Genomic DNA, 18,390 nt, shown 5'->3' with positions numbered 1-18,390 from the left:
TGTTTTTCTTTCTCTAGTTTCCTTTTGTTTTATCACCCTACTACTTTAAGTGTAAATAGCATTTTCCCTTAGTTTTACATTAAAAGTAGGGGAACTTACTAAATTATTTCTTCTCCAACTTACTCCTAGATTAATTTTTAAATCATTGGTAGTTTTGTCTCTGCTCAAATTAGCCAACTAAAGAACATAAACAAGCAAAGTACAGGACTGAAGCAGGGAAGAGGACAAAGGCTAGATTGACATTGCCACCATGGAGGGCCTAAGGCCCCAGGCTAGAGCATGGCTCTTTTTTTTTTTTTTTTTTTTTTTGTATAGCATTGTAGAGGAGAGGCAGTACATGGACTGGGTTGTCACTGACTAGCTGTAAAGCTGAAAGTAAGATATCGCAATTCTTTTAGGGATCATAAGTTTTCTTTTCCTCCTTTTCTTTGTTTTTTAAACTTGGAGTTGGCTGAGCTATTGCAGAACTACCTCTTGGAAAGTTGGGACCCACCAGGAGTGTGCATGACCTGGGGAGAGAGAGCATGTTTGTTAGTATCAACTGACTCAAAAATGTCTGTGGTATAGTATCAATATTTAGAGGTAGCTTATGTTACTGTCTTTGGGCACCGCAAAATTTATAAAGTGAAGTGGTGCTTCCTGCTCCACCATTGACTTAGTCCCAATGGCAGCAGCAACAGAAAAATAGGCCGGTGGGAACGGCTGCATGCTGCATTCTCAAATATGTGTGTGCAGGAATTGGTGCCTCTGTTAACTCCTTCCAGGGAAGGACATGGATCATTTCCTCTGAGAATAAAGTCTCCAGTGAGTCAACGTGTGAGCAGTGGCAAAAGGAGAGGAAATCTGTTGCTGTAGTTAGTAAATGGCTAGCAATAATAGTAGCTTATGTTCATTGTGCTTTACAATTCCAAGCACCTATAAATGTATTATATCGTTTCAGATTTTATTATAAACATAGATGACTCTGTAAATGTTAATTAATTATTCAATTGGTTGGAAAAAATATGACTCTTGCTTAAAATCTATTTGTGATGAAAATTCTATAGGGATAATTCAATAATACATCAGTTAAAACTTAATTAGCCAGAAAACATTGATAATTAAAATGATTACTCAGCTTTGTTTAAAAGTATTTCTAATATGCATTTTCTAATTCTCTGCTTTTAAAAGTAATACTTAGTCTTTGGTAGATGATTTAGTATCTTGGAATGTCTAAACATCACTTGAATAATATTTTCCATTTCACACACCTATCGATATGGAAGTGTAAGATATTTTTCCAACTTTTTTTTATCAGATTGTTTTATGGTCATATAATTCTGTATTTTGAAATGACAGTATTACCAATTTTCCAGCTAATGGAATATTCCTACTAGTAGAGATTCTCTTTACAACTGTATCTTTATGAATAGAAGAAAAGTGGTTATTATTTTTTGCTTGTCTTCTTTTCCTTTCTTTCATTTTTTCTTTACCTGTTTAGATGATGGGTATGTTACTCCTTGAATTACCTGAGAGGCAGAATGGGCAAGAAAAGGTATGTGATGATGAAAATACTGATGTTGAATATCTGAAGGAGCTGAGAAGTGAGGCATGTTTGAATGAAGTTGTTTAGGCAGTTCTGATAGAAAAGATTTGTTGATGTTTCTTCCTGCAGCAATACAATTCTGAACAGAGACTCAGGGAAAAGATGATAGTGCGGGAAAATATCCTGCTCACACGGGAAGAGAACTGAATTGAGAGCCAGTCCGCAGTTACAAAGGTAAGAGTAATACAGAACTCTTTCCAGGAGCCATACCTTTTGTCTCTTTCTGTCTGATTTTGGTCTTTTTCTGATGGCACAGAAATCTCATTTCTCCTTTTCCCTCCAAGCACACTTGCTTTCTCCCATCCCATTCACTGCCCCACTAGCCAGCCCACAGGTCATCTGGAGCGCGCGCACACACACACACACACACACACACACACACACAGTCACTTGTGGGTTCAGATCCAGAGGTGAGTATTATCCTGGGTTGAGAACTCTGTGATTTGACTTTACAGTCTTCTCCTTCTTGAAGTCTGGTTCAGATCATAGGAAAGTACTTTCATAATGTGTGTCATGGACAATATTGGAACTAATCATAAATATGGTTTTAAGGAATATGATATAGGGAAGGAGTGTGGGCTTTGGAGTCATGAAGAGCTGGGAGTAACTTCTGTGCTCGCTGAATGCTAGCTGTGTGACTTTGGATATTTTTATGTGCCTCATTTTGCTCATGTTTAAAACAAGAATGTCAATAACTCTCTCAGTGGGCCTTTGTGATAATTACATAATATAACTTAGTCAATGGTAAGTGGCTAGCAGAAAAGAGATATAGACCATTTTTTGTTACTTTTTCTAATAAATCCAGAAATGTAATAAAAACAGTAATGCATACTAAGTTAGTGAGATAAAGTATCATTGCTTGGAATGGGACAAATCTCATTTGATTTAACCACCAGCTTTATTTAACCTTATTATTGCAGAAGAAGATGGATTTATATTGGCTTCCAGATTATTCTATTTGTATTATAATTGAGAAAGAGTCTACTGGGTTCCTCTGCTATTAAAGTATATCCATGGGATCCTTGAAATTATTATACTTGCATGGATAGTAACATGTATTACTAATCAAGAAATAAAATTAATTTCTATGTGTTACTTGTGGAAATAGTTATTGCTTTCCATTGGTATTTATATACTGTATAGTTATTATTATAATGAGTGATTAACCTTTTAGTTCTCATAATAACCTTGCAAGATTGGCATTTTCATTTCTTTTTTGAAATGGGGAATAGAAGCTCTGAGAGACCACACAACTCTCCTAAAGTCACACAAGATATAACCAGTCAAATAACAGAAGTGGGCTATTAACACGGGCTGTCTAATTTTAGCTACGGTGACTTCCCTACCTTCTTTTTTATCTCCCTTTGTGGGAATCCTCCTCTGTTCCTGGCATGAGCCATATTTATGTATTTCTTCTTTTCTTCTCAGTGTTATTCATGGCAATATTTAAAAACTACTAGTGTAGAAAACATTTAATTTAATAATATCAGAGTAGTGGAATTTAATTTGTATACTTTGAGAGCCTACACATTTCTAAGTGTAGAAAAGCAAGTTGGGAAACTCAAAGGACACTGCTGTTAATAAGGACTAGTTAGGGATATCACCCTGAACTAACAGAAGTGTCACATCCTCCCCTAACTGGGACTAGAGAGGTCACCTCCAGCCTACCACTTCTACGATGTGTTTAAGAAATGGGGACCAAGAGCAGTAAGTGATTTGCCAGTGGTTAGCACGGGGACTAGAACCTAAATCTGCCGATAGAACAGAGACCTCCCCTTAGTTATAAAGCAGAGTTTGGAGACCAGAGCAGGAGTGTGGATCAGACATAGACAGATTCTTGTTGCTTTACTCTCTCAATTCTCTTTGTGCCAAGAATTTACCAGCCATCTGTTACCATTAACAGCTTACCAGATCTTAGAGACAGACGCAGAGCAGAAAGTTAATGCCTTCTGTGACCAGAAGTTGATCACAAGTTTTTGCTCAAAGCTGAGTAGGCTGCTAGTATAAAGGTCATAACTATTCCATGTGCCTACAGATCTATTAAAGATGAATTGAGAATTGCAGTTAAAATTGATGCTACTTTTCTCTGCAGTTATATTTCACCCAATCTATATATATAAAAGCCTAAGTGACCGAACTACCAAACGACCAGTGGCTATGATGTGCACTGACCGCCAGGGGGCAGACCCTCAATGCAGGAGCTGCCCCATGGTGGTCAGTGTGCTCCCACAGTGGGAGTGCTGCTCAGCTGACCGACCTGCGGCCCACCAGCTGGGTGTCAGCCACTCACTCCCTCAGTAGTCCTGCAGGTCCAATCTCCAGAGAACAGGCCAGGCACCAATGGATTGGTGCTGCTGGCACAATCCTGACAGCGCTGCTGGCCTCCTGGAAGTTGGCCTCGGGCACCATGGCCGCTTCCCCTCCCTAGATGCTCCGCAAGGAAGAAATGATATAAAAGCGGCTGCCAGGTGGCTCCGGACAATCGGCGTGAACATCAGCGGGACAGAACCGGATATCAGGCTGTCAAGGGCATCCTACTGCCTGCCTGGAGGGCTGATCACATCCTGGCCCCCTTCACACCCCTCAGGACTGGCGCCAGATGCAGGGCTCATGGCTGGCGAGTGCTGCGGGCCTCTCTCCATCAGGACTGACTGGGTGCGAGCCCACGGCAGGCGCAGCAGAGCCAGGATGAGCAGGAGCAGCAGGCAGGAGTGGCAGGTGGCGTTGGACTGCCAGTTTTGGCTCAATCCCCACAGGCCACGCCGAGGGACTTCATCTGTGCACGAATCCGTGCACCAAGCTGCTAGTGTATAAATATTAATGCTAGTTTTTATTTCACTTTCCTTTGTAATACTTCTGCTTTTAAGTACTGCATCAAGGATTTAGATGGTGTGCCATTGTCTGGAAGACCACAGGGTAAAAGTCTTGTCAAAACACATGAGAAGACATGATAGCCACGTGCCACATTTTGGGGTCCTGGTTTATTTAACCCCTTTCCAGCACTGCAAATACAGGCATGGACTTTCCCAGTAATTGCTTATTGAAATAACGAAGACAAAGACAAACATAAAAAGATACACAAAAATAATTTGGCCACTTATGCTTGACTAGATAAGATTGAGAACAAAGATGGTGTTTGAAACCAAGCAAAAATTCTAGAACAGGGGAATATACTTCCACCTATCCTAGCTCTGTAGGAAAGGTTTTGGTTATCTCTGGAAACATAAGTTGTAGTTGAAGATAGAATTATATTTATACATTGGGACTAGGTCTACTTAGTTGAAACACTTTTCTCTCGTGGACAAAAATAATCACCAGAGTAAGAAACAGGAATACATCATTCAAGTTGTTTGTATTTTGGAAGAGCAAAAGAGAAGTGGAAATGAAAGTAAGCCCATCAGTCCACATGACAGTGCAGTTGGTGGGGAAAGAGTGACCAGTGAGAGGCAGCCAGAAGCCCAGTTCATTGCAAATTCTTCAGAAAGCAGTGATCTCTGGGGGGCTAGGAAGCATGGTGGACAGAGCAGCTGTGCTGTTGGGGTCCAGCCCCAGCAGGCCCAGGGGTTCCCAAAGGTGTGGACGGAGTCAGCGAAGAAGGAAGGACACGGAGGCAGCGTTCAGGTGATCATCATAGCCAGGTTCTGTTTTTTTCTCCTATTACATTTATACCATTTGATCCTATAAACATGCCTCTATAATCACATCATGTTATGTTTTGGGTAACGTTCTACAGTTCCTTGTTTCTTATCTGACCTTTGCCAAAAATCCTGCCTCTATCTAGTTCTGTTGATTTTAATTTTGTCTAGGTTAATCTCTGTGTTTCCATTACAAGAGCTATTCCAAGGTCACTGCTCTACAAGGAAGTGACTGAAGGAGATTATCCTACCCAGTAAAGGTTATGTCCTCCCAGCCTCGCTGCTTGCCTTCCCTGGGACTGCCCTGTGTCGGTGGATCTCCAGGGGTATAGGCTTTGGTGCTTTCCCTGGTGGGCAGACCCCTGGGGATGTGGGCCCAGCAAGTCCCAAATTTATTGCCAACAGTCTCAGTCCCAGTCCTTCATAAGTAGTACATGGTATTTCTGTAACACTAGGGGGATTTGCTGATTTATTCTCTTCCTTAGTCCTGTTAACTCCAGGGAAAAATCCTCACCTGGGGAAATAACCTTTCTTGGGGAGGTGGTCCTGTTTAAAACACATAGCGCTAAGAGGGGGAGCAAACACATGTCATATACACCAGGTCCTTTGAAACATAAGCTGTGCAGATGTTTCTTCCCTGCAGCGACTTCCCTGCAGTGTCAAGCAGCAAGGGTGGACCGGCTTCCGGCACTGTGCCTCCTTCCATTACAACAGGAAGGGTAAGGCGGGTCATGGGATTCTGTGCTGCACACTGCGGTGCCCCTTCCTGCCCTATGCTGGCTGTGTCCTCTGTGAGGCCTTCAGCTAAGGTGACTTCAATCCCCGAAAGAGGTCCAGAGACTGAGAAAATATGGAGAAGAAAAGGTCAAATGTCCACAATGCAGGAGAAACCAACATACAAGAAAAGATGCGAATGTCTAAGCAATAAAGCAGTGCAATAATTTAGGAAGGCCTTTACATCTATAACCAGAATTTGTTGATTAAAATAAGAAAATAAATATAAATTGAATAAATATCTCCTAATACCCTATAAATAAATCTCCATTGGCTCATGTCCAAAGATGGGTTAAAAAAATCAAAGCAATCAAAATGTAGTATGTTCTGACTTACATAGGATGTAGAATTATCTTTTCTAATTCACGAGACTGTACGAGAAACAACTTTCCAATAAAACAAAATGAACCAAACTTTAAAAACTATCAACAAATATATTTATTGTGGTGGCTTTCCCCCCTACTAGATACACCTTGTTAGAAAGTAGCATCCTTCTTAGTTCAGGTGGACCATTAAGCAGGTAATAAAATGGTTTCTCCCTCATTGAGAAAGAAAACACATAACTTTGCAAACATGTTATATTCTCCTTGCTCTAGTTTTTGTGTTCTATGAATCAGAATCTTCTAATAAGTATGATTTTGCTTTTGGAAGTAAGTTACAGGTACATGTTTACAGACTTATATAACCCAAGGGGTAGCAGAGGCTGAACCACACAGTGCTGACATAGACTGGAGGCCTGTTCCGGGGAATCACAACCCTTCACAGTTTTGGAAAGCACAAAAGTCATCTCCAACTCTATGGTTTCTTCCACATTTTGCTTTTCTCCAGTCCCAGACAGTATATTTAACTCTAGGTGCACTCTATTGCCAGACAGGACGAGGGCAATAGAACTGATCTTAAAACAGTTGTTTCTGTGGTGATAGTTCTTAGGATTCCAAATGCCAGGCCCTAGCATCGGAGCACTCTCTAGAATCTCCTGGACAGACAACACTGTCCTTTGAAAGATGTGTCTCTCCCCTGATCTCTTATTTGTTTTGAAGGGATACTGTGTCTTTGAATTTGCAGAACTATCTTTTGCTTCTTAATAGCTTGAAAAAATATTTGTTTTTAATAGGGAAAAGATGTTGCTTTTCCAGATGTCATCATTAGGTTGTTAGAACTTATAGCCTATTGAGGATTATGTACAAACGTTCTTGTCTCTTAAAAATGTGCAGAAGCAAGTACGATAACCACTCGAAAGCATCCCTTCCCTGGGCTCTGATGTTGGTAATTATGCTTGTATGAAGATAAAACAACTGTTTGGAATGTTGTTTGGACCGAGCAGTAACTGACACATTGTCCGTTTGTGATCCTAATGGCTAGAGCACCTATCCTGGTGCTCCCCCTGTCCTGGGCATCTGGTGGAGATAGCAGCATCACGAATCTACGACAATCTCATGGGACCCTCTAATGCACAGTGCTGACGGATACCGATTTCTGTTGTTTATCTTGGACCTTTCGCTTCTTCTGCTGCTGTTTATTTTCTCGTTGTTCTGGGGTTTCTCTGCTGGGTTCCAGACCTTTGTTATCAGGCACTGCATCCTTATTTTCTTCTTTATTAAGTTTTTTTCTTTTCCTCTCCCTTCCTTTTTTTCCTGAAATGAAAGGATATGCCTTTAAAAAATACATTCAATTATGTTCTATTTGGTTATTCTAAGTTTTTTAAAAAGAGTTGATTTTCTCTTGGGTTGCATACTGTACTCATAGATACCAAATATCTACTTATTTAATCATTCACTCAACTACTCTTTCTTAAGTCCATATTATATTTCAAGCAATATAAACATGAAACACATATAAAATATAATGAAGCAATTAGTAGATAATAGTTCTGAACTCTAGAGGATTTTATTGTTATAAGTTTGGTAATATTTTACTTGATAGTTATTTATGGATATTTAATAGAAAGTTTTGAAGATTTCTTGCCACATAAGAAGTTTATCAGTGAGTATGTATTATCTGGCTCCTATTAAGGCACTATTTTATATTCAAAAATTTCTAAGTAGCATTTACATATTTGCAATCTGTCAATATCTGCATGCCATCTACTAGAACTAATTTATATAACAAATAAGCAAGAAATAGTTCATGAAGAATATCAGGATAACTTTAACATGAATATTTGTATGTTGATCTTAATTTCCAGGGGCAGTGGTGACTATAACACCAATAACCCTATAGTAGAAGCTACAAGGGCAGGGACATTGTGTATCATTCAATCAAATGAGCCGATAATTATTGTATATTTATTGGCTTCCATGGAGGTCTCTGACATTAAGCTGGGATTGAGGCAAAGATTTTATGTCAGGTTCACACTATGAGGCATTTTACAAAGTGGAATCAACATGACTTTAAAGCTTTTTATGTGGAAAGGCATATTGTGAGGTAGACTGGAGCCTGGGTAAAGAACTGAATTTCTGTTGGCATTGAAGAATGGCTGAACATTTTAGAAGAGAATAATATAATCAAAGCGCATGAGCCTGGAATCAAATAGGATCGATCGTTTTTATTTATTTCCAAATAGTGAATTAACTGGATGTTTTACTGCCATGTAAACATTTTACATATACAGTCAACAATGTAAAAGAATTTCTGAGAGCATGATTTTAGGAGCATCCATTAATACATAAATCCCAATGAGAAATTACTAATTCAATTATCATCGTAAATGAAAATTAGGAACCAACTATTCCTTGATGTAGAACAAATTCTGATAACTCATGTTCCCACCTACTAAGCCATGTAAAATTTGATATTAGTCTCTGTCTACAAAAAGCTACTTTGGACAAAGGTATTTTGGGGAAATTATTTGCATGAGAGAACCAAAATATTTTCATGTCCTGAAATAGGCTGCAAATATTGAATTCAGTGGTTTGGCTTTCCTTTCCTTGAGCTCTGGTTTCAGAATCCCAGGGAGCAATATTATTAATAGTGCATATGTGTACTCGGCCAATACAGTCTCCTTGGATTAATGATTTTATGCCACAACTAGCTTTGTCTGAGACTATATTTACAAAAGCTTCCAGTTACTTTATGAAAACCTGCCTTGTTAGGCTCAACATAACACACCTCCAAATTCTGGACTGTAAAAGGACAGTTCATGGAAATGGGAATTCAGACCACTGTACAGCAAATATCAAATTGTTTTGGATATGTAAAGATGAACAAAAAGTATTGGAGTTGACTATGAGGCCTGGTGCACTAATTCCATTCTTCTTTTCGCTTAAAAGAATACGTCTGGATTGATAAGATTCTGTAGAAGAAATCCATGTTTTGTTTTGTCTTGTTTTTTTCCCCCCATACTGGCTTTAAATACTACTCATTGGAAGTGTTGACTTGCATTTGGTAACTAAACAGAGAAAAATGAAGAGTAAATTTACCGTACTGAATATGTAGCATAGTTTAATTTTCATAAAGCCTCACAAATTGAAAGAATGAAATGCTGGTTCTCATGGTATGTGCTTGGTTTTCAGAAGGACATGGCTACAGAGGTTAGATTACATAATATTTCCATTTTGAGGAGCATTTTGGAGGTGTTCAAGTTCAACTCTAAAAAAATTGTCAGTGGAAATCATTCCAAAGTTTCATAAAAACTACTGACCCCAAACAAAATGTTACTTTTATGGAAATCATCCAAAAGTTCAGTGTTTGACATTGTTCTCTTGATGATGGTCCAACATCTTACAGCTGTGATCCCAACCATAATGTTTTGAACACATAACTAATATATTGTTTTTTTTCCTGGTCACAGATTGATTTATATGTTTTTTAGCCACTTGTGACAACATACTCAACTTACAGTGCATTTCTGCTTATTAGCAAACTGATATGATTATTTCTTAAGACAGGCAGAAACATTTTTGGAAGTAGCTTGTATTATAGTTTTATAATCCAAGGAATAGCTATTTAGTCTGGGCGGTGAGTGAAAGGGGAGGCTGTAGTAAAGGAACAGGAAACTAGCACATTGTACATTGTTGTTGCCCAACAGAGAGCTATTGCACAATAGAAAAATGGGATTATTATTTTTTACAGGCCATGTGTTCGTGGTTGGAAACACTAACTACCCTTTTGCATAAATAATATATTTTCCTCTTGTCCAAGAAACAAAATAGAAATGCAGAAGAGTCACTGTAGTCCATTAAAAATCATGTGCGATTTGGAAAATTTTGCAAGGTTTTCATTAGAGAGGCCTCCTTTTTCTCTCCTGGTGACTTTTCATTGATGTGGTCAATAGTTATTTTTATATTTTTGGGGGTCATTTTGCAAACTAAGCATTCCAGTTATCACAGTCTTACATGTATGTGTTTGTATTTTCATTCATTGATTATGGGTGTGTGTGTCATGCACACGTGCCCCAGAATTGGGCTGTAGACGGTTCTTATGATTAAAAGAATGTTCATCTTCCCTTACTGTTCCAGCTAAAAGAGTGGTGTTTGGGTAGAAACCATCAAAAGGGGAATTTCCTTTAGTAATCAAGTACAATTTGAGCTCCTACAGGGAAGCACTAGGGGTCATGCTGTAGACCACCGTCTTTAGAGTCAGAATAACATGGTGTTCAAATTCTAGGTCTGCCACTACCTGTTGTTTGACTTTTGACACTCACATTGTTGATATCTCTCAGAATTAATTGCCTGATATTTAAAATGTAGATAATCATTAATACTTGTTAAACTTTGTAAGGATTACACAAGATGCTTGCAAAGCACTTAGCGTAGTGCCTGGCACACATTAATCACAGGAGAAGCGAAAGCGAATGTCATTAACTCATTCCACAAACATGAATTAAACCTCGACTACTCCATGCTAAAAATCGTGCTAAAACATGGAGATACAAGAGAGATATGGAGACAGACACAATAATGAGAGTCACAAGCTAATACTGAAATAGAGGTATGCACAAGATCCTTTTGGGAGCACAGAAAGGAGAGCATTGAACTCTGCCAATGGAGATGGAGAAAGACTCCCCAGATGGGGTGATGTTTGAGCTGAGCCTTGAAGAATGAGTGAGCGCTTCCCAGGATGATGAGGGAAGAGGGTCTGAGGGGCAGAGTCAGCAGCAGGAAGGCACGCAAGGGCATGGTGACTCTGGAAAACGGAAAGTAGCCTTCCTTGGTTTGATCATGGTTTATATATAGGGTATTACCCAGAGAAACTGGAACGATATACAGGGCATGATTGCCATATTGGGAGTTTGTCCTGAGGACCAGTGGTTCTGAAAACTGGGCAAGGGGAAGTATCAGAACCTGAGAGCAGGGCAGAGTTGCAGTGTTTCTGTGACTAGTTTAAAAAGGCCAACAAGACGTTTTGAGATATAACTTTATTTCCTATTTCATAAATACTTCTGTAAGTAGTAAGAATCCATACAGTAGTATAGGCAGTGACTGGTGTTCAGACGATATAGCCACATATTATCTAAGATTTTGTTGCAAACTAGACCACATAATTGAATAGGTGACTGACATTTTGGGGATTCTAAAATTAATGTTTCATTAATACAAAAACAGAGTCATTATGTAAGCACTTCCTAGGGCCTTTTGCAGACCAGGTTTCCAAGCATAGATGACTTTTAAAAACGCAGAGTTTTAGGCCTCACCCTTGGAGATTATGATCCAGTAGTTCTAATGATGGGTCCAGGAACCTATAGTTAACGACAGATTCACCCCCATTCGATTCTGATGTGCAGCACATTTAAGAACCATAGCTGGAGATCAACAGATGGTTCAATTTTCTTAAATACATACGCTCAAAATTTATTTCACATCATATAATTTCTCATTTAATTTCTTATATATTTTCCCAATGGATAGCAAATATTTCTGGCTTATTGTTGCTACTAATATTTTAAAATATATTTTTATTGATTTCAGAGAGGAAGGGAGAGGGAGATAGAAACATCAACAATGAGAATCACCGATTGGCTGCCTCCTGCACACCCTACACTGGGAATTGAATTGAACCGGGGCCTCCTCGTTCATAGGTCAACCCTCAACCACTCAGCCACGCCAGTCAGGCATGTTGTTACTAATTTTTAAGGCAGGTTTTCTGATTAGGTACATTGGACATAGGTACCTAGATACAAAATAAACATTAGTTGCTAATTGTCTTTAGAAAACCTGTTCAAGTAGAAATATGAACTAGAAAGCATAAAGATGTAAAGGGAACAAAGAGAGAAGAAAATGATGAGTTATTTTTCCTAAGGTTTGTATTACATATTTAAGTTCCAAATGAAAATGGAAACCATAGAAAATGCTCAATTACCCTTTTAAATGTAACAAGGTTATGCACAAAAAGGTTACTTCCATATAATCAAAAATAGAACTGATTCATTGAAAATTACTTAAAATATAAATATCAGCCCATGATTTTCTGGATAGAAACATCTGTGTTGTGAGTAGGTCTTTAGAAAAGCTACTGCTTAGTGAAATTCTTAAAAGACACCACTAAGGGGAGCCATTGAGCTTTAAGTAGGTCCAGCTGCAAGACAAACCTATTTTTTTTCTCAAAAAGCTAAAAATGTATCCCACACTCTATTCTGAGAACTAAATATCACTAAATTTAAAACTCAACCCAATTAAATAATTATCCCATTCAAATTTAAAATTTTGCTAGGTCTTTTGCTTTATTGGGTATGGAATAAAATTGTTGGACACCCATGGCTTTATACACTTCAAAGAAGGCACACATGGTGTGAAAATGCAGTTAATGTGATGATTTTTTAATGTAGAGTTGCACCGGATTTTTATGTATAGAGAATGAAAATTCCAACTTTTGTTCTTTTTAGTTAATTTGCAAAGGCAGGGGAATTGCTACATTATAAGTACTTCAGCAAATATGATCTATTGTATAGATGATATACATTTAAAGGCATTTGAATTGTGGATTATATATAAACAGAAGGGCTTGACAATGGTGAAGAACATAGTTGAAAGTCAGCAAGGCTAATTCCTTCTCAGCTACATTATTACCAAATGGAACTGATTTGAGAAATGCATTCAAATCTTTTGTCTTTCGTTTGCATGCTTCTTTTAATAAAATAGAAATACTTATTTCCTGGCTATTATTTTAACCTAGAAATTTATAACAGCATGGTGGAAAATTAAATGATAGATAACTTTAAAATGGGCACTTAATTTATCTAAATTGAAATGTAAAGCTACCTGAAAGTATCTACTCCATAATTTTAATACATGAATTAATTCAATTGCATTTCTATTTAACTTCCAAGATGTTTCTGATTAATGATTCACAGAGAAATAATTTGACACACCATTACACACTCTACTAGATGTTCTTAATTTGGGAAAATTACCTTCAACCCATTTTTGCAAAGTTGGTTGTGATCATTAAGACATATTAAGATGGAAATAGCATTTTGCCACCAATTGAAAAGAGCCAGCTTAAGAGATGCGTTCTATTTGTGTCACATGCTTTGGGGAATTCTGAACTAAGACTGTCCTGATGTGAGACAATGTGAGTAAATTTTAGGAAGTGAAACGATAGACCCAAGCTTCTTAACATGCACTCAGGGTCCTTGCCTGGTGACATCCATTTCCATAGCCTCACACTGCTCTTCCTAGTGGCCCCTGCACTCCACTCACCACAACCCACAATATTTACTGGCCCCAGATATTTTATACATCAACCTGAAAATGCCTTCTTTATTGCTTGCTCTCACCCTGATCTTTTTCTACACGAGGTTATATATAATTCTATTTTCTTTGCTCCAAAAACTTCCAATTAGTAACCTGTTGCAATTTAATCAAGATGTGATGACTTGGAGAGCTGTTTTTAAAAATAGGAAGAGTAATGATAACAAAAATTTAACGAATACTTATATGTATCAGGCATATTTCTAAGCAAGAGCACCGTGTCTACAATCTCTATTATAACCCCCTTTAACAGATGAGGAAAATGAGGGCTCTTAACCCCTATAGTCTTCTGCTTCCACATGATGTCTCCGTAGAGCACAATGTGACATGGCGTCCTTGTTTTATTTCACACTTAAGCTACTGAGAAAAAAAACTGTCCAGGTGTGAACTTATTAAATAGATGTTTTATAAAACTTAAGGTGAAGAACATATTTACCCTCTTGAAATTTGAATTTTCTGAGCAGCGAGTTACCCATCAGAGTCTAATGGCATTTTGTGTCAGCACCATTCAGTTACCTCATTCTCTACTCTCTTCATTTATTTTTTTTTATAGCCACAAGTATATTTATTTTTCTGTATTTTCACCCTTCCCCAAACATGTAGAGGTAAGATACAATATATACGTAATTTGGAGAAACTAAGATGGCGGCATAGATAAACACCGGGAAATTGCTGCCTCCCACAACAAAAACACAAAACGGACATTGTCCAGAACTACAGGAAGGCTGGCTGAGTGTAAATTCTACAACTAGAAGGAAAGAAAAGCACACTGAGAGCCAGAGGAGCTGCAGAAGTAAAGTGCAGAGGTACGGCGACTCGCGCGCACACGGAAAGGGGCTGGCACCTGAGGACGCGGCTGTCTTTTTGAATCCCGAGGGAGTCACAAGCTCCCGACGGCTCTGAACTCCGGTTCCAGGAAGTCTCTGGGGACCCAGGACTCATACGGGGAGAAACTGGACTGTCTGGCAGCGGGCGAACTTGAGGGAGGCTTTCCCTCAGAGGTGCTTGCAGCTGTTACCGGGACACTGAGACGCACGACTCCTCAGGGCAGGGCTGAGGCTCCGCCATAGCTGCTTGCTCCGCCCTGTTGACTCCCTGAGATCCCGCCCCACCCAGGCTGCGGCAGAGGCTTTTGCATATGAATGCCCCGGCCCTTTGCAACCTGATAAAAAAAAATTACCTAACTGCAGCTGGGCCAGACAGACCCAGAACTTCCAAGAGAAGGCCCAAGGCCCCACAGCGGCTTGCATTGCTTCACAGCTGAGCCTCATCAGGGCACCTCCAAACTCCAAAAAAAGAAGGGGAATCTGCAGTTCTCTTCGTAGCTTCTGCTGTGTAACCTCAGGCAGAGGCTAAATTAGCACCTCCTTAGATCCAAGAGCCAGTGTACCCAGTGGTCAGAGGGGGACCATCCAGATCACAACTCCTCAGATCCATAAGGGACACACTCAGGGTGCAGTCTCAGTGAGCACCAAAGCCCCACTGAAGCAAGTCTTGCCCCAGAAGGGTGTCTCCAGCACAGAAGTTCTCCCACTGCAGACACAGCTGATTCTCACTGCCAATTGGCCTGGAGGTCAATTTCTCCCAGTGATCCTACAACAACCAAGGCATAACTACAACAAGACTGTGCACAAAGCCCACAAGGGGGTGCACCAAGAGTGTCCACCTCAGGTAACTGGGGAGGCCGAGCCACTGGGCCCTACAGGACACCTAGCACACAAAGCCACTCTACCAACACAGGGAAGCATAAAAAATGCAGAGACAAAGAAACAGGTCACAAATGGCAGAAACGGAGGAAAGCAAACGACTGGATATAGAGTTCAAGGCCACGTTTATAAGGTTTTTCAAGAATTTTATGGAAACCGCCGATAAATTTAATGAATCCCTCAATAAGTATAGTGAGACCATGGAGGACATGAAAAAGGACCAACTAGAAATTAAGCATACACTGACTGAAATAAAGAATAATTTACAGAGATCCAACAGCAGACAAGAGGATCCCAAGAATCAAGTCAAAGATTTGAAATACAAAGAAACAAAAAATACCCAACCGAAAAAGAAAAAAGAAAAGAAATTCCAAAAATACGAAGATAGTGTAAGGAGCCTCTGGGACAACTTCAAGCGTACCAACATCAGAATTATAGGGGTACCAGAAGAAGAGAGAGGGCAAGATATTGAAAACCTATTTGAAGAAATAATGACAGAAAACTTCCCCTACCTGGTGAAAGAAATAGACTTACAAGTCCAGGAAGCGCAGAGAACCCCAAACAAAAGGAATCCAAAGAGGACCACACCAAGACACATCATAATTAAAATGCCAAGAGCAAAAGACAAAGAGAGAATCTTAAAAGCAGCAAGAGAAAGAAACCCAGTTACCTACAAGGGAGTACCCATACGACTGTCAGCTTATTTCTCATCAGAAACCATGCAGGCCAGAAGAGAGTGGCAAGAAATATTCAAAGTGATGAATGCCAAGAACCTACAACCAAGATTACTTTATCCAGCAAAGCTATCATTCAGAATAGAAGGTCAGATAAAGAGCTTCACGGATAAGAAAAAGCTAAAGGAGTTCATCACCACCAAACCAGGATTATATGAAATGCTGAAAGGTATTCTTTAAGAAGAGGAAGAAGAAAAAGGAACTCTTACCATTTGCCACAGCATGGTTGGAACCGGAGAGCAGATAAATACCACATGATCTCACTCATTTGTGGAATATAATGAACAACATAAACTGATGAACAAGGACTGATCCAGAGACGGAGAGGCATTGATTGGACTGTCGGGCCTTGGAGGTAAGGTAGGGGAGGGTGGGGATAAGGGGGAAAGATCAACCAAAGGACTTACAGGCAAGCATATAGGCCTAACCAATGGACACGGACAACGGGGGGGTGAGGGCATGAGCGGGGGGGGGGGGGGTAGAGGGGAACGTGGGGACAAGGACACATATGTAATATCTTAATCAATAAAAAATATAATAAAAAAATATACGTAATTTGAAATTATTTATATGGCATATCTAATTTACAAACTTTATTTTACATTTAAACTAGCACCATTACATTTTGAAATCCTAATAAAATTATCAGAGATTTTTATATTTTCTTACACTTAAGACAAAAAAGGAGAAAAAAAATACTGTATGACTTTAAAATGTAAAATTCCTCTGAGGTTTGAATGCAGTCCTATCGATTCATTTTACAGTAAACCTCCTAAATATCAATAATCACATTTAAAAAATCTATATTTTTAAAATAATAATCTGGATTAGCATAATAAACTGTTTTTGCCAAATAAAATACTTTCCTTGTATATTGATTATGTCAATAGGCCTTTATAGATTTTTTTCCCCCTTTGGTTGTTCCAATAATTTCACTCCACACTAAAGACTCAAGTCAGATGTCTTAACAGAAGTTTCCACAGCCTTATCATCCCAGGGAACTACATTGCACCTCATTGCTCCTGCTGCCCAGAAATCTAGCCTGGACTCCTTGTGCTCAAATGGGACTTTAGAGTTTGAAAGAAACTGTTAAAGATATTGAATATTGCATACTAGAATGCCTTTCTTTTTGAAATTAGTAATAAAAGGATACTTAAAAGTGCAACGAGGAAAAGTACCTAGAAATTTACTATTTGCAATATTTACAATGTACTCATTATAAAAGTAAAGGTTATTCTGTATTTCATTTTATAATATTTTTAAAAACATACATTACAATTTACATTACATAACTATTTTAAGATTAGTATTCTTAGTTACCGCTGTTTAAAAAAATTAGCTGTCAACTCTGCTACAATGTGCTATGAAAACAAAGTTTAGCCTGGCTAGCATGGCTCAGTAGTTGAACGTCAACCTATGAACCAGGAGGTCACGGTTCAATTCCTGGTCAGGGCACATGCCCAGGTTGCAGGCTTGATCCCCAGTGTGGGGCGTGCAGGAGGGAGCCAATCAATGAGTTTCTCTCATCATTGATGTTTCTATTTCCTTCTTCCTCTCCCTTTCTCTCTGAAATCAATAAAAATATTTTTTAAAAAGTTTAGTATTCCTTTATGTAGACTTACTGTATTTCTCTTGGATCAACCACCTTTTGATGAAAAGTCCATTTGAAATTAGCCATTTCAGTGTTTCAGTTTTCAGTGCAAAACCTCTAACTTGACTTTGAAATTCCATCCACCACACTAGGCTAGATTACAAAACTCTCAGAAACCAAATCACACACATTCATTTACATGTTGAAAATTTTAGGATCTAAGCATGTTCATATAATGTGTTTGGAACTAGATCTTTGGTCTTAGGCAATTGTATCCATTGGATAAGCGTGTAAATATTCTGACTTTTAATTGTTGTCAAAGGGTGTGCTGATGAATTTCATCTATTGAATCCAGTCAAATTTTATTACTCTTGCCATAAAATTCATGACTCGTTTGTAAAATGAATATTACTGCTCCCTTAAGAAAAGATGACTCTCTATATTTTGATTGTCTTGTATACAGTTTATGAACTTATAATAAGGAAACTTCTGTGATACTACTTATCTTCATTTTGGACAGTTGTGTGGCTGGTTCATCTGTTTCACAAAGCATGAATGACTATATTAAAACGGAAATGATGTGTTTATCTTTTTTGGAACTTATACTCTACCTTGTCCCTTCCTCACTGCCCACCCTGACTCATGCTGGCTGCTACCTTATATCTCAAGGTGGAGAA

General features: G+C 38.8%; 1 protein-coding gene across 1 annotated transcript in view; it reads right to left on the bottom strand.

The window, feature by feature from the left end:
* Positions 1 to 6,408: 6,408 nt before the first annotated feature.
* The window catches only part of RSPO3 (R-spondin 3), an 87,926-nt gene continuing 75,944 nt past the window's right edge, over positions 6,409 to 18,390 (bottom strand). Inside the window, exon 5 of the mRNA XM_059700270.1 lies at positions 6,409 to 7,628. Coding sequence (XP_059556253.1) covers positions 7,441 to 7,628 — 188 coding nt within the window. The 3' untranslated portion in view covers positions 6,409 to 7,440. The remainder of the gene's footprint in view (positions 7,629 to 18,390) is intronic.

The sequence above is a fragment of the Myotis daubentonii genome, chromosome 6 (genome assembly GCF_963259705.1).
Source record: "Myotis daubentonii chromosome 6, mMyoDau2.1, whole genome shotgun sequence".
In the NCBI taxonomy this organism is placed as follows: domain Eukaryota; kingdom Metazoa; phylum Chordata; class Mammalia; order Chiroptera; family Vespertilionidae; genus Myotis; species Myotis daubentonii.
The sequence above is the reverse complement of the archived record's forward strand: the minus strand, read 5'-3'. Positions and strand labels throughout refer to the sequence as shown.